At 36.6% G+C, this 18,076-nt stretch overlaps 1 protein-coding gene across 4 annotated transcripts in view; it reads right to left on the bottom strand.

The window, feature by feature from the left end:
* GALNTL6 (polypeptide N-acetylgalactosaminyltransferase like 6) overlaps positions 1-18,076 on the bottom strand; it is a 505,353-nt gene that overhangs the window by 309,929 nt on the left and 177,348 nt on the right. For all 4 annotated transcript variants that reach the window (XM_039551174.1, XM_039551173.1, XM_039551172.1 and 1 more), the window contains exon 3: positions 10,124-10,262. In XM_039551174.1, coding sequence (XP_039407108.1) covers positions 10,124-10,262 — 139 coding nt within the window. The remainder of the gene's footprint in view (positions 1-10,123; positions 10,263-18,076) is intronic.

Here is an 18,076-nt window from a genome sequence, read left to right as displayed (position 1 = left end):
CATAAAAGTAATACACAGTCACACCCTTGGTTTAAAACACTCAATATTGACTTAATTATTCCTTTAGGATACAGAACTCTTCCGCTTGTTTGAAACAAGAATCAAAACCAAGTTTTTGAACAAAACAATTTTAAAGTTGGCTTCAAGGTTGCAGGGAGACTTTTAAAAGGTTAAGAGAATAGCAAGAGGTTCCTCTATTCCTGAAATATTAACCTGCCTGAGGAAGAAAAAGAGATGTCCCAGAAACACCATGAAGATATCTGCAGCCAGCACTTTTAAAATACAACTTGAAAAGAGGACTATTCATAAAAAGTGAAGATGTGAAAAGAAGTTATAATTACACTTCTTTCTTACTCACTATTATAAATGCTAAGACTATCATGATTTCATTTTCTAGGTTAGCTTACTCTACTGGGTACCAATAACAGCATCCTTTTACTTCAAGGAACAGGAGTAGTTCCTGTTTAATTCACTGATAACTTTATATGTGGGGGGGAAAAGATGGCCTAAACATCATACGAGCTTAAGAAAAGATGCAGAACTTCCAAACCCTCCATCTTTACAGCTTCACAGTTAACAGAAACATGCAGAAATACACTGCCTCTGTAGAAGACAAAATGAAAGAATACAGGCTTCTAAAATGATGAGAAAGGAGAGCAGTGCTGGCAGCATTCCAGCCACTTGACAGCACAAGCTGATTCATAAAAGCAGCAATTTGATTGACCCTGTAGATATATCAACAATGTTTTAAGCACACTAAGGGATACCAGTAGCAATGCTGTGGTCAGTTACCAGGCTCCGTGCCTTCCAAACACATCAACAACCTTGAAAATTGCTCTGATAGATAATAACAGAGGAGAAGTTAAGTGTCTCACAGACATCCCTTTGCTGCATTTAGGAAACAAGGTAGCAGCCAACTATGGCACTTTCTGGATCATAAAAGTAGCCCACCACTAATTTTCTCCTCTTACAGGAAGTGCCAGAGAAAGTTAAAGCAAAACAGAAAGATTTTCAACCTTTTTTTCCCTACTGGCTTCATCAACTCTTGCTCTCTTAGCTAAGCTGCTTTTTGAGATCTGACCCTTTCCTTCCCGTTGTTAAAAGAAACTACAGCACCCAGTGGGCTCCCAGGTACTGACAAGACCTCCATAAGCTACCAGGACAAAACATTTCCCAGTGAAATTTACATAGTAATTGTCTTAGCATGTTCAAGTATTCAATTTACAGCAACAAGCTTCAGTCACACCATGTTTCTGTTCCAATCTAGTCTTGTCAACAGAGCCTGATTAAGTAGTGATAACCAGTAATTTCTCCTGCCATCTGACAAGGCTGTGAAATTAGCCTAGGCGTGAGTTGATGGCAGGGAAAGTAATCTTTATTTTCACAGTGACTCACAGCTGGGGAGAAAGCAGGCATTACTGGGTATAGGCCTCAATAAATGTCACAACGCTTTACTAGAACAAGTAAACCTTCTCCAAAGCATTAATGCTATTTTCACGAAAAAGAAGAAAAAAGATTAAATTGTACAGTAGAAATTGTTTGTGAAATTGCTATTAAAGGCACTATCAGCATGTCTTGGGAACTAAGAAGGCAAAATCCTGTGCTCTATGTAGACTTCCGTCAGCATGGAATTCATCAGAACTGATGGAGCTGAATTAGGTGCTTGTTGCTTTATGTCAAATTGCCTCATTTTGGCTTGTCATATACAGTCTCTTCAGCAGCACTGTGTGTCTCTGAAGAAATCAAAGTCTGTGAGTTTGCCTCACGTTGTCCTTCAAACCAAAAAGTTCCTCTAACCAAGGGAAGAGTCTAAGAATCAGATAAACCATATTGACACAAAGCATGTTTATGTTTGCAATGTTTTGTTTCACAATACAGTGAGTTCTAAAATCATCATCACTTATGGAAAGATGTTATAAATTTTTCAAAAAATATATTAATATGCTTTAATAAACTTATCTACTCACCTATATGTATTAAGTCTAGGAGGCTTGGGAAATAATACATGTAATCATTTTATACCATCTCAAAATTCCTCATTAGCAAGTGCACATCAGAAAGCATCCTAGTACGCTAATTATATTTTAGCTTAAACCTTGCACTTTGTTACCTATGAATTCAAAAATAACAGACAGCAGAATTTATTTAATACATACATTATTTAATACAAACACCCTCCAACCACTTTTTTTTTTTTTTTGCAAGAGCAGATCAGAGAAATAAAAATGTATTCAAAATTAATTCATCCAAACCTAGCATGCTTATCTGATGGTGTCTCAGAAGTAAGGCAGACCACAACATGATCAATAAAAAGCCTCTATTTTGAGTCTAAGGTCATTTTCCTGGTGGAAGAAGAAAGAGGATCAGAATTCAGGTTTTTGTCACTTCAAAGTGCATTTTAAAGCATACTACTTCAGGAACAAACCAAACTGTGACATTCAACTACCCTTTAACTTCTGTTTCAGAAATCCTAGTTATCTTTTTACCACTTGGCCTTATATTCCAAAGGTATCCCATCTATATTCCCTTTATATTCTAGGAACCCTCTGGAAGCTCAACCAGTCCTCCCAGTTTTGAATCAGTCCTCAGGTACTTCTCTCAGTTGCTGTGATCATTCAAAGACCATTGAGAGGTGCCTCAAATAGACATCGGTTCCTTCAGCATTCATGGGTACATCCCATCAGGCCTATGGAGTTACTATGTCCAGTTTGCTTAAGCATAAAATAATTTTCAAAGATAGTCTTTCTGTGATCTACCTAAACCTCTTCACCACTCCCTTTCACTGCAATACGTGGTCAGGCTTACACCTCTCTCAACACCATCAAGTGTACACAATAAAAGATATAACAGGCAATATAGGTCTGACCAGGGTCTATAATACCAAAATCACAGCTGGTAGACAAAGGAGCAAATGCTGTGAAAAAGCTGTTGGGCCTCATGAACCACATGTGCCAACAAGATCAGTAAGTTCTCTAGTACCACGTCCTGTGGCCAGCACCGCCTTCAGAAAATTGGAGCTCAAGAAGGTTACTCACAATCAAATCAGGCAAAATAGAAGTTGCTTTTCCAATCCAGCATTGCTGCACATCTGCTTTCCTTATTACATGAGGTGCAACAGCTAATTGTGCTGCCACTGAGAATGTACTGCTGGCTTAGTACGGTGTACAGAGGCTCTTCATAAAATTACTATATTAACAACATATATCATCACTTTCACCTATGAACTTCAAAGATACAAAACCCCAGAACATCTCACATTTCTCACAAATCTTAGCAAAGCTGGATGTACTTTCCAATTTTGCTATTGTATTATATGACAGTTAAAAGCTTTAATCATTGCCAAATGCTAATAGACTTGGCTATCCCAGATGTACAGAACTGGCTGGAGGGTAATTATGCTTCAGAATTCCTGTTCCCATTAAGTTTAGATTTCACAGTTATGTTTACTGCAGCTTGCTATTTTCTCAGTGGCGTGGGAGGATTTACTGGATTCTAAGTAACATGCAAGGCAGCTAAATGCAGAAGAACTACTTTTCCCCATGTGTATAAACAGATTATTTCTTTTATCAAATAATTTTCAGTAAAGAGAAACAGACCCATCAGGCTTGGACTCTCCTCACTGGCCTATTTAACACTGCAGCCTATTTCTCAATAAAAGGATGGAAGAGGAATCATCAATCTTCAGCCACATTTTTGCTGTTGCTGCCCTTAAAAAAAAAAAAAAAAAAAAAAAAAAAGACACACAAGCACCCAGAAAGCACTTGGGAATTATTCCATGTTATTTGTTACTATCAATACACATCCTGCAGAGAAAGTGACAGCAGGCATGACAGAGACAGAAAGCTATAGGTTTTCTCGGGTATAATACATTCCTGATCCTATTTTGAGGACCTGCACTTCAAATGGGATGCCGTGAAGCAATTGCAGAGAACAATCAGGTCAGGCTTGGAAACAGGGTCATTGCCTATTGTGTTTTGGACTGCATGACTTTTCACTTTCACTATATTATTCAGTAACTACACAAAACAGTTTGAAAAGCACAGTAATTATCTCCAGCTTTTCCACTACCCACCCACTAAAAACACAACTTGAGTTTAAACAGTTGCTCTGTGTCCAGATAAAAAGTTAAGCTAATACTAGTAATCAGTGGCATGAAGCAATGCAACATGTGTGTCTGAAGACATCTTTGATTACCCAAAATGAATGAGAACTAGAAAAAACCTTCTACTGTCTTTGTTTCTTCCACCATATGATCAAAAATTCAACAGAAGAGCGATACAAACAACTACTTCCATAAGACTTCTTAAATATTTGTAAGTTCAGCATACTTAAATTATTTAGTCAAATTTTTTTTTTTTTTTTTTTAGCAAGGCAGGACAACCCAAGTCTGTGTTTCAGACTGCTGAGAGAATTAATTCAAATTTATCTTGGAGTATTGGATTAAAGACAAACTTTAAAATTTTAGTCTTATGGACATAAGACATACATAGGCTAGATTGTGACAAATGCACTGTTTTTATAAAAAGAAAGTAACTAAATACAATGCAATAACTACTTTTTTAGGGGATTCAGATAGGTACTACTGCCTATGTATCTAACCATATCCCTTTCCCACGAGTCTAGTTTTTGCAAAGTGTACTAAAACATCATTATGGTTTAAGTACAACTACTTTAAGAAACACAAAAATGGAGTCAATCAAAAAACATACTGCCTGGAGAAATCCCATTACATATTCACTTTAGCCTCTTTTAAAAATACAATGGAGGCCAACCACACTGCATTCAAATGTTTTGAGAGAGGCACTCAGGCATTCTCTCAGCTTCTGCTACTGAAAAGGAGAGTTTCAGATATGCAGAACCCATGGAATGAAATTTGGGTTTGTTATTAGAAAGAAATAAAACCTCATTAGTGTTCAGGACACAGAAGATTTAACAGCCCTTAGCTAAACCCTCTTATTTCTTTGATTATGAAAATGCATTTCTTCTGAGGGTTGTGAAAAATTTAATGCCTAAGAAAAATGAACATAGTTCAGACTTCTAAAAAGAAACACTGCTGGGAGTGACAATGAAGGGCCAGTCCTTCACATAGCAAGAGCAAGACCAGCAAAAAAGGATTAGAAACACTGACTCCAGCCCACACAGGCTTTTAAAAACCAGAAATTACAGGAATCAGGTTGGACATTCTTGATGCACAACAAAATGGTAAGAACTTCATTACCAAATGAATCTATCTATGCCCAGGGAAACCTTAAAAGGATGGGATTTCTTGTGATAGATCACTCAGGCAAGCTGGGAATGATTTGCACACCTGATCTAAGACTAGCCAAGTCATAGAATAGCTTGAGCTGCAAGGGATTCACAAGGATCATCAAGGCCCTGCACAGGACAGCCCCAAGAATCACAAAATTTGCCTTAGAGCATTTTTTCAAACATTTCTTGAACTCTGTCAGGTTTGGTGCTGTGACCACTTCCCTGGGGAGCCTGTTCTAGTGCCCAACTACCCTCTGGGTAAAAAACACCTTTATCTAATATCCAACCTAAACCTTCCCTGACTCAGCTTCATGCCATTCCTTAGGGTCCTGTCACTGGTAACCACAGAAGAGAGATCAGTGCCTGCCCCTCCTCTTCCCCTCACGAGGAAGGCTGCAATGAGGTCTCCACTCTGTCTCCTCCAGGCTGAACAGACCAAGTGACCTCAGTCACCCCTCATATGCCTCTAGATCCTTCATCTTCATGATACTCCTCTGGATGCTCTCCAGTAGCTTTTTATCCCTCTTATATTGTGGTGCCCAAAACTGTACACAGGACTCGAGGAGAGGCTGCACCAGCACAGAGTGGGACAATCCCCCCCCCTTGTCTGGCTCTCAAGGCTGTGCTTGATGCGCTCCAGGACATGGTTAGCAGCAATTAATCTACAAATTTTAGATAAAAGGAGACCTGCTGTTGAAATTAAGATATACAAACATACCAAACAAAATATTTTAAACTATAAAGCTTGCAACTGTATTGGTATCAGGGACTAACTTGAATTCCTTGATTCAATAATGAAAGGCTTAAAAATGGATTGTCTAGTATACAAAAACTTAAGAGCTTGAAACAGGATAGATCACAAAATACATGCTCACTGTTCAGACTAGTGATTGCAATCCTTTCCCCAAGCCTCATTAAAATCACATTTAGAATGCTATTCAAAATGCAAGTCAGATTCATTTTTGTTTGTTTGAACAAAACAGGTATTAATAGCAGAATATTTGATAATGTGGAGAAGATAAGAATTAATTTTAACCGGTACATTCAATGTTAGAATAAGTAGCATTTCTCTTTCTACAATAGAAAATAGTACTGCCAACTTTTTCCCTAGCATTAGAAGGTTTGTTGTATTCTAAACCACAGAAAGTAGCATGAAGCAGGTGAAAAAAGAAATGAATGAAAACACCCTTCTTGTGGGTTTTGAAACATTTCTTATATTGGTACAAAATTTATAACCCCTAAATATTAATTCCATCGCTTTCTCTGAATAGTACCCAAAACTCAATGCTACCTTTCACTTAGGGTGACCAGAACTCTTACTTTCACTAAATCAGTCCTGAAACCCAATAAAATGAGGTGGTAAGCCTCTTTCAGAATGTTATTTAGAATTTGGGGGGTAAAAAAAAAGTTTTGTTTGATTGTTTCTTTGTTTAAACTTAAAGACAGCGGTGACTGTGGGCAGAGAACAGAGAATTAGCTAATAAACCTTGGCACCCATTGTGCCAAGGCTTTCTCACAAGAGTGGGGCAGAAACAAAACATCAAAGACTACTCAAAAATGGAAAAAATACTCTTTGAGCACAGCTATGAGAGATGGAAAAAAGACATAGGAGACACTAGAGGGATGCAAAAAAAACATATTGAGGATGCAGGAAAGGTCAAGTCAGCCTTAAAACAGAAATTAACTGTTTCATTTCTCTATGGATTTTTTTTACAGCACACACATTTTTCTGTCTCAAAAAGGAAAGACGACTCATTCATAACATCTTGCTGAAGTATTTTAAACATCACAGGAAAAACATAAGAATATTATTTAAAAATTTTGAAAACCTGAATTTCTAAGAGCTCAATCATCTAAACATTTGTTTAGCTCTACCCATCCCCCTGCCAGAAGGTGTTATTTGCAAATCCTGAGCCCAATTTCCAAACAGACTCAGAAAGAGAAAGTTTATTTGGATTAAAAAGGGAAAGTTTTTTCTGCTGTCTTTGCATACTTCCCAGAAAACCAAACACTTGGAAGTGGTTCTTAAAATTTCTTTGGTTTGACTTTGGAATAAAATATTTTTGAAGTTATTTTAGAGGCATGTAGAAACTACTGCAGCTGCTCTTTTGATTTAAGGAAGTTTTTTTCAAATTACAGGATTTACCACTCAGTTTTGTTGCATTTGAAGGTTTATTTTGTGAATTTTCTCTACTGACGGCAATAAAACCGTTCTATTTGGTTCTATAAAACACATGATAGATAGTGTTTTCAGGAAACCAGTCTTCAGCAGAGGAGGACCATTTTCCCTGTGCAAATGGCATACACTAAATAGAAACAGAGGATCAAAACTCAAACTTTATAATAACTAGTATCTCTCACAAACATGCATAAGATGGCACTTAAAAGCCTCAAAGCAGTTAGAAGCTCCACAATGCCAAACCCTTTATAATGCTCAAACCAGACCTGCCTGCTACACCATACCTGATATATCTACTATAATGCTACTGAAGAGCACCCTTTTCTTGGAGAGAAATTACCTAATTTTCCAGTAGTTTCTCTGAAAGCAACTTTATTACTGCCATGGTTTAGTCCCAGCCTCTAGCACGGATGACATGCAAATTCATGAAGAAAATTAACTCTACCCCAGCCAAAACCAGCACAATAACGTGTGAACTACTCCACATTTCACACACACTTCTGAAGAAAGACATTTACAAAAGTAAAGCGCAGTTTGAGACTGGCCATATTTAACACACAGCAGCCAAGAGATGTGCTTGTTTCTAACAGTAGGTCAGAAAGCATTGTGAGACTTAATGTCTCTTGGAAGTTCAATAAATACACTTCAAGGTATAGCCATCAGAAGTATTGAGCCCAGTTTTGTCACCTTAACTGATGCACTACTTAGTAGGCAATTATAGCACAAGAACCTTTTTTTTCTCTTTACCTTTAGATGGTGATACAGTCAATTAACTAATGGGCTACTTGTGTTATGAGTGTTTAACATATGGAAGGTTAGCAGGACATGACTCAAGTCAGTTCAGCCAGGACACTACTAAAACATCCCCCATACGAGATTTCACTGAACGCCACAGGAAGCCACCTGTTCGGAACATGGAAGCAATGCAGGCATCTAAGGATACAAGCTTCCCAAATGAGACCTTTAGGTGCAAGCCACAAAAAGATTTGTCCTGGGGAAAAGAGGGCAGAGAAAGGCTGGTGTGGCACTGACTCGTTCCTAATATGCCGCTTCTGACAACACATCACTTCTGGGGACATGCATGGAAATGTCAGGGACTGTGAGGACAGCAGCAGGTAGGAAAGAGGTTGCCAAAAGACCAATGTACAAAACCACAAAGGGATGATAAACCTGACAGCTTCCTTTTGTGTTTAGTAACTGTCCTCTGCAGTTTCGCTAACAGAGGAGGTTGCCAGATGAACATATTTATTATACCAACAATGTAATCTACCACAGCTTCAAAGCCATACAGCTGTACATTAAAACTCGAGCTTCTTGGAAGCACTCATCATATAATTTCTGGTAATTTGGCAAAGCAGAAAGCAAAGAACTTATATAAAACATACAGCTTGTTATAACAATATCTTTCTTTTTACTTAATTTTATGCAAACAATACTAATGTATACAAATTGAAACAGTTTTTTTCTCCAAACAATGCAACAATTAAATTTTACAATTAACAATTAAAATTAAATTAGAAACATTTCTAACAAAAGGTTAATTCCTCCGCTGTCAATTTTTTTAAACTCTTACTACGCAAACATTTATATACTATTCATTCTTTGAAAAAGTTGCACATTTGACAGAAAAAGTAGTGTTAGTTGCCATGATATTTCTCTTCTCCCTGAACTGAGAACTTCTGCCAAGAAGTTCTGCTCTGTTCTCTAAAAACTTTTTATACCAAAATAAGTTAAGAAATGAGAAGATATCTTAATGTGAAACATTGTATAATAGAGAGAATTGTATCTAAAGAAAAATACAAACAGTCACAGAGATTTTTCACAAGTATATTTTCTTCACTCCTGTACCTTTCTCCCATACACTAGCTGCATAACATCCAATTAAAACAGGGGGAAAATGCCAGGTAAGGAGACAAATCAAATCAGCTCTCTCTCCAGAGTTCAGAATGGCTCTAGAGGACAAGAGCCTGGAGCCTAGAAAGGCAAAAGTGTCCCTTTTCCTGTCACAGATAGGAAGCTTGACTCTTTGTATAAGGGAGCCAAAAATTAAAGAACATGAAAAGCAAGTTAGGTTTGCTGTATGATGATTTTTAGCTCGGCGGTTATTTTCCAGAATAACCTTTATCCCATTTCTCTGTGTTATATTAGTGCTGTTAGGGAACAATACCATCATCCAGTGTCCTCAAATTCTGCCTGTGCCTCGTGCACATTCTGTTTTTACATAATTCTAAACTACATAAATCAGCTGATTATAAGCACCCTGCAACCTGCAGCTATTGGATTGTTTTAACTTTTTACATAATAAAACAGAAGAAACATTTTGCAAACACAGACAAAAACTGTATACAACTCTGCTCCCCAGCCCAAAGACCTGCAGCTATTAATCAAATGAGAACATGAGAAACATGTGAATGCTTTTTAGCACAATTCATTAGACAGAAATTTAATAAAAATCATTCTGTAATGAAAAGAGGCCTTCTATAGTCTTAATGTGTTACTAATCAGATAAGAAGTGACATTAAAAGACAGAGTAAATGATTTAACAATGGTTGTAAATTTTCCACTTCCTATTTAAAGAAATAATTGTTTTTGTTGACTGAGGGTTCATGTTTTACCTTCCTGAAAACAACTGCTTTAGAGATATACAAAGATAAAATCTTAAAAATTAAATAGTCCAGGAAACAGTTTACATACTTGGGATGGCGGATGTCCGGCAGGGATCGTTCCAGTGCTATATTGTTGCTAACAAATATGTTGAAGCCATTTTCCCTATAAGCAGAATCATCATGGTCTTCCTCTGTAAGAGGGTATGGTTTTCCATGTTCACCTTTCCCTGTAACAAAACAAAACAATTATTTGCCTCAAACTGACAGCAAAAAATGTACTATGACAACAAAAAAAAAGTTACACTGAGCTTCAATTTGTACACTGTGCCTGGAACACCTCAAAGAAACTTCTCGCACTGTCTTTAGCAACAAACCTGTTATTTCCAATACAAAACCAGAAAGTAGGTACAAATAACGAGGCTCAGAAGTCACTCTGAATTCACCCAATTCATCTAACTTTCCTCTTTCCAGACACACAATCCGGTTAAAGCCATCTTATACAGAAAAAATTCAATTATAAATTAAGCTAAGACCTTTCTCTTTCATAAAAAAATTATGAACAAATGGATCAGCAATATGCCTTTCAATCAGTACGAGGAACCCAGTTACTGAGTTACTTTACATTATAGCACCCCTACCACATGCTCATGTTTTCAGACTACAACTTTAGCACTGAAGTTTATGGCATCCAACTTTCCAGAAGAAACAGCAAGGAAACCAGACATTTTGCTCTAGGCTCCTGGAATACCCTTGCACTCCCAGGGATAAGACAGATGTACTCAGTGTTTCTAATGTCACAGCACTGTGGAGCTGGTTTCAGAAACTGGTCACTTTGTGCTTCCCCAAAGAAATCATCTGCTTATTCCCTGGCAAAGCACAGACTTTCTATTCCAGGTTTTTATTCCCAAGTTAATTCTCATCATCGTTCACTCAGCTTCCTTAGTACCCACCTCAGGCTACTATACCTCTACCTCTTCCAGTGAGAGAGCAGAGAACAAATAAAAACACTTCAAAGAAAATCAGAATATAAAAGCCTTCAATTCTCTCAACTACTTTTACTCTTCCCATTTTTGCAGAGGATCTACTTTTCAGAGTTGCAAAACCCTTCAAGCCTACTCAGGTTCTCAAGAAGATATGCTTTCCTTTATATCTCATGGATCACGTTATAACCTCTCTGTCCTTCTACCTTCAGGCTCCCTCTTAAGAAAATACCTCCTTTTACCTGGGCCCTTACAGAGAAATTAATCAGCTGAATTCAATAAGTGACCAAGGGCATGTGATCCTCAGCTAATTAGGAGCAGCTACAGGAGTGGATGAAGAGCAAAGCAACCAGAAGCTGAGAGAAACATCCAGTGGTATTCTTAAAGCCCGTAAGCCTTTGTCAGTGCTCTATTTCACACTGCACAAGACATTAAAAACACAGAATACACAACTAAAGGTGCTGTAGTGACTCAATTTTAGACTTTTTTCAGCTAAAATAGTAATTTTTCTTATTCCAAAACTTGTGCATATTTAATTTCATTTAAATTCTTAATGAAAACAAATAATGTTACTTACAAGGAGGGAAAATTAATTTGTATCATGAAACACTTTCTGTTTATGCTATTCCATTCCTAACAGGTATTTTGCCATTTTTATCCCCAAATGTATGCAACATACTAACATAATGCAATATCTGAGACTAAGCTTCTATGTGAATCGTTATGATTTCATGCTAATAATGGGGAGGAGCTATGATTCTAAAAAAGCAGCTAATGAGTCAAAGTACTACTCAAAGTTCAATGGTACAATTGTATCAAATATGATTCATAATAAAGTAACACTAAGCTAATGTCATTCAACCCTCAAGACATAGAAATTTTAGCCCTTCTCTTTCAGCATATATCCTAATTAGACCAAAAGTAAATATTTTAACCGGTAAGAGATTTATCCAGGTAGTTGCTAACACTGTGAAAATTCTGAAATAAATGGTTAAAAGATACTATTGCAAATAATTTTTTCTTTTTTCTATAAGATTTCCTGTGTATTCCAGCTATTCACCCTGTACAAAGAGAGGTGGATTCTTGCTTTGCTTTTCTTAAATGAGTCCATTTGGGTCTTCAGGAGATGAATATTTTTCATAAGAGTAGAGTTTTCTTCATAATGTCCCTTGCTAGTGAGACTGAAGACAAGCATTTTTAAACCCGTCTCCCATTCTTTCCCACCAAATATGGAGCACTATCACTGTGCATAAGCCAAAAGCATAGATATCATGGTTGTTATCTAGAGCAACTCAGGAATGGGCAGAACTTTCTTCTATCATGCTGTGTAAGGATCTGACCAAATTGCTTTTGCACTTATGCAGTACAGCTCAGCCATGAGGTGCACTAGAATGTGTGAAGCATGACTCTTTCCTAACACTTTATTAAAATACACATGTAGAGTATAAACAGCGGCTTGTGCCCTTTTATAAATGTTGTGACTATTTCTCCCAGCTTTTTGTGTGCTTGCTCTCTCACCCTGCAGTTCCTCCTGATTAGCTAAGGATCATTAGCTAGGCGAGCCATCTATCAGATCCAGCTGGAAGCAGTTTGCTAATTTCTCTAAAAGAGCTAAGGTAAAAAGAGACTATTCCTTATGAATGACCTTGGAAGGAGAGAAATACAGAGGTCAGAAGATAAGTGTTAAAAAAAAATTAAGTAAGACTTTTGGGTGATCATTAGACTTGAAGGATTCCCTTTGTAGACAAAAGTGCCATGTATGAGTCTTGTCAGCATTAAAAAAACATCCTAAGCACAGAAAACTCTTTTTTTTTAGGAGGATTTACCTTCCTACGTGTCAGACAGTAATTTCTATTACTGCACAATGGTTTGGATGTGGACCTAAATGCCAGGATAAAAACGGGAAACCTCACAATGCAGCAAGAGTAAAATTCTGGTGCAAAGGACCATGACTAAGTATAATTTCCCATTACTGGTTACAGACGACTGCTTTAAATTTATTGATAGACAGATATAAGCCCTCTTATATTGTCTCTTCTGTCTGAAGGCAAAATAGCAATACAGAAAGTGTAACAAGGCTATAAAGTACTGTAGGAACTGAGAGTAAAAAAGCCCAATGGTGAATTTTTTGGCCTCTTTACATCTAAAAGGGGATTCAACCAAATGTGATGGATAAAATCAATCCAGCACTAAGACTTGATACTAACTCTCTGAGGCTGGTTTACAATTGCAGTAAAAATAACCTCATGAACTAAGGACAATCAGAAGTTTTAGTTCAGGATTTTGATTTTTCAGGAAGGGAGAAACCCAATAATAAGAATGACACATGTATTCAACCTGGGCCCAAAAATCCCATCAGAATGTTCCACTGCATGGGAAGCCTTACAGCAGTTTCATTCACACAGTGCTGTCTTACCTTTGTGATTACAGAATTACTAGTCTGATTGATTACAGTAATCAATGTAAGCAAGTATGAAAATATGCTAGGTTTTCCTCTTAAGGCACTATGATGGTTTTGGAGTTAACATCCCTGAATTGCTTAGTACTATGTTATTGTAAGAGTTTTCATACACCATCTTAAAATGCTTCTCCATAGATATGCAGATAAAGAAAAGGTTAAGTAAGATATTAGAGACATCAAGATAAAGTACTGGCTTGGCCAAGTATTAGATACTCTGTACAGACTTTTTTAGCCCTACTCAGGGATGTTCCTATCTCCTAGGAAACCATACACTGTATAACACATCCTAAAGATTTTCAGTTCTATGCTTGACAACTTGTGATATCTGATAGTTCAAGGACACCTCAGTTAAGCATCTTCTGCTTATATATTATGCAGGTACAGTAGAAGAAGAAGAAGCCCTCTTGTTCAACAGATGGTACAAAGGGAAGATGATTAAAGTGAAACAAGAAAATAAAAACCATTCTGTAAACTCAGTACAAAAGTCAAATTGCAGAACAGCCACATTGGTATAGTTGCTAGGTACTATAATTATCAAGAGAACAGGGGTATTGCTATCAAAATAGATCAACTGTAAATCAATTTGAATAAGCAACACAAGAGGAGTTCTGCACTACTTCCATATGCAATGGATAGGGGAACTTGCTTAAAATTATAAACAAGAAAACACACGGCAACAGGTTCTCATTTCAGGGTGTTCTGGGTTTTCTTTTGGAGTTTTGCTTTTATAATTCAGATTAACATTCTTTATAATTCAATAGGCATGGTAAAAAAGATTGGCTTTGCCATGTAAGTTCAAGAAGTTAAGCAATTGCTTGACATCTTAACACAGGAAACCACGTGGATAAAGAACATCAGCCATTCAGTGTCTGTGGGGAAGAACTGTGTACAACTCTGAATTATTTACTGTTTATACTCACTGCTATTAGTTTACTCAGGCATGACTACACAGCTACACCAAGCCAAGACTATAATTCACAGAAGTATTTAAGCATAGCCTTTAATTCAAGCATTCAAGCATCCTTTAACCCTAAACCATTTGCAGTAGAGAATAAGAATTCTCCATGTGCTAAATGCTTTAGTACATGCAAGCAGTCTGTTTTAATACATGAACCTACAAATAAGTAAGTCTTCTTACTTATAGCGCATTTTATTATTTTGGATAAGTTAATTCTGCCATTCTTTAAATTATATACGAGGAATTATCTCTAAATATTCCACTGAGAATCTAGCACAGCTCATCTGCGCTCATCACACATGAACTCCAACCCCATCCTCTCCCATGGAAGTTCTCACAGTGAGAACAGATCTTTCTAGAGCAATCTTTCTACACAGAACTGAAGCCCCATGAGGGGAGAGTGAGTATACTTCTTAGCAAAGGTAGACAGAGAAAACACAAATTCCAAATGAATGCAATCACACATCAGCCTCAAAGAAAGAGTGTGAGAAGTAAAATGGGAAATAAAGATCAGCAACAGATTAAAAATATTTGACTCGGAGATCTTATGTCATTTTGACACCTAAACTTTCACACAACTTTTTTCATCTCTGATATGGCAACTGGCCAAGGCAGAGGGCAAAAACTCTAAAGCAATCTGTGGTATCTTTTACATAATTACTGAAGTTTTCCTAATGCACAGTTGTATACAAGTCTCCCATCTCTCACTGTGAAGATCAACTTCATATTCTTTAGATAAGTAAAACAGATTTGCAACTCAAACTCCCAGCACATTCTGCTTTTTTGGAAGTGAATTTCCATTTGAGTACAAACAAAATAATTGCATTCCTTTTCCTCACAGGAGGGCAGGGTGTGGAAATCACCTTCTCCTTTCATACTAGAAAGGGAATTGCTTGTTTTGAGAAAGTGCCTTTTGTGGTTTTGCACATTTATGTTAATTTCCAATAAAATGGATTAAAACTTTAATAAATGCATGAAGGATCTTTGGCAATTTGTTACGGAGACAGAATTAAAACTGCATGTCTCACATTAAAGTAATTCCCTTCATATCAAATGGAACTACCCAAGTTGCAGATAATTTGTAGGTGTATATTTATATGTATATAAAATGGCTTTCAGGTTGAAAGTAACGAACATTTTTCTAACTGTATGAGTAGTAAAACAACGGCATACGCAATCCAGAGAACTGTGGGATCCATGTATAGGCATGCAACAAATGATACCATGACTCTGAGAGATGATCGATACAACTCTGGTCATCTATTAAGGTGGATCCCAACATTATGAGCACTATGAGAAATAAAAGAACTGAATATAGCTTCCCTCAGAGTCCATAAAACTTGCATCAGAAACAGAAGTATATTTATCTCAAACTTATTCTACTTTTCCTAAACTTCTCAGAGTATCTCACTCAGTTGAACAATTTCATTACCTTAATTTATATTATAGGAAAGGAATTTATTTGATTTTACATCAATGGAAATAGGATCAAAAGTATCTTTTAAAAATTATTTTATCACTACTCTACCTTTTAGCAGCTTAAAAAGGCACTGCAGTAAGATTTACAACACTTTTAATTATTTATTACATAACTCTGTAAAGATCTGAGGCAATATAAAAGGCTTTTTCTTAGCATTACAGAAGTAATCAAATCTTACTTATCCAAAAACCTTGTCAAGGAAATCCTGAACAATAAATTTTTAAGGAAGAATAAATTATTTCTTTACAAATATATAACAAAATTTATTTATTACAGTTTCAATATTGAACTACTACAGAAAACAACAATCAAAAATTCACTCAGTTTTCTGTTAGAAAGTATTAAAGTCCCTACTATTTTATCTATCTTCAGATGACAGTAGTACATACAGGTTTTCTCTCCAAGGATCACGTAGTCCTTGGTAAATGGTATAGAGATGTTATTGGGAGCAAATATGAGGCTTTGTCCTCTCTGGATTGCTGCTACAGTAATACGATATTGGCAGGAGAAATATGAACTAAATTGCTTCTCTCTTCAGGAATGTCTTTATACAAATAGCATAGGTTGGGAGAAAAAGGGAGAAAAAACATGTAACTTTAAATTTCGTATTTTGACTGCCAGAACTAAACAAAAATACCTCAACAGAACAATCAAACCACAAGAACAAGCAACCAAAAAACCCTCCAATCAACCAAACAAAAGAACCAACAGAGAAGAACATGCTCCTTAAAAAAATTTAGAAGAGTACATTCATATTGTACTGTAGTTGGATCTTTGGAGTATTGCTTGCTTATCATTCACATGAGATGAAAATGAAAGGAACCTGTTACTAACACAGAATGAAATCTCTACTTATAGCAGTGATGTGTTCTGCCATTCCTCAACCCAGAGTCGGTAGGAAGTAGGTAAAGGAAGAGTAGTTCCTGAAGAGAGAGGAAATGAGAGGGACAAATAGGAAGTTCTGAAATGTACTTATTTTACAGATGTTTGAGTAGCATTTCTATAAAAATATCCAAGTGGAAAAAAAAAGTAAATTGCAGCCTTGTAACTGTATTAAATATAATTTCCAGATTTCCACAGACTCAATAGGCCTGGGCCAACTCTTCATGTTAATTTAAGATCATAACTTCTGTGTCAGACTGCAAGGAAAAAATGGCACTAGATTTTTTTTTTTTTAAGACTCCATGAAGCACGAGAAGCTGATTACCAATATTCTGTATATATCACAGACATGTTAGCACTTCATGTGCATTTTTTTAAATATGAAACAAGAGGAAATGATACAAAGTGACAGTGGTCAGGCTGAGCACCACAAAAATGCAGTAGTGGCAATGAGCAGAAGAGTGAATGAGTGTACCAAGTGGAGCAAGCAACAGCAACATCTGGCAGAGTGTCAAAAGCCCCAGGTTGCAGCACAAAGCTCTGGAAAATTCAGCTGGGGCTTGTTGCCTTGCAGGACTCCACAGCTCCCAAGAGTAAGGCAGGCTTTGGCTCAGGAGTGGGGAACAATCAGCTGGCCCAGCTGCTGCCTTGACGAAGTGGATTGCAAAATTATTATTGTTATACTTCAGGAATTTGCTCTTATATGTTACCTGTTTATCTGTCATAAAATAATGTTTGCTGAGTTAATTAATTTTCAAGAAGAAATAATTAGCTCAGTGCTCTGGAGATTAATTCTTGCAGGTATCTAGGCATTTTACTAGATGTCACTTTAAAATGCAACCTGGCCTTTGCTGTTGGCAGTGGTGTCCTAGCAGAAAAATGGCATTATACAGGTAACCATTGGAAAAATCCAACTCTGTATCTTACAACTTTCAAATAACCAATATGAAGTGAGTGATATAAAAACAAGAAACTGTGGTTTACCTTAAATATGTGGATTTTTTCAATTAATAATTTTCAATTAATTAATAATTAATTTCTAAATCTTATAGTCTGTGCTTTATGGAACATTAGAGTAAAGTACCCCTCAAATTTTTCATTCATTTGAAACATTAAAATGCAGCCTCTAAATTTCCAACATATATATTGCAGAGTTAAAATACGGCGGGGGGGGGGGGGTAAGTGAATGCTTTAAAATATATAATGAGATAAACCAGTGGGATTGGTTTATTTTAGCAGAAGAATGACTGCATATGAACCCTGAAAAGTCAACTGTCCGA

This window comes from Corvus cornix, chromosome 4 (genome assembly GCF_000738735.6).
Source record: "Corvus cornix cornix isolate S_Up_H32 chromosome 4, ASM73873v5, whole genome shotgun sequence".
Classification (NCBI taxonomy): domain Eukaryota; kingdom Metazoa; phylum Chordata; class Aves; order Passeriformes; family Corvidae; genus Corvus; species Corvus cornix.
Note: the sequence above shows the minus strand (reverse complement) of the source record. Positions and strands in the feature narration are given on the sequence as shown.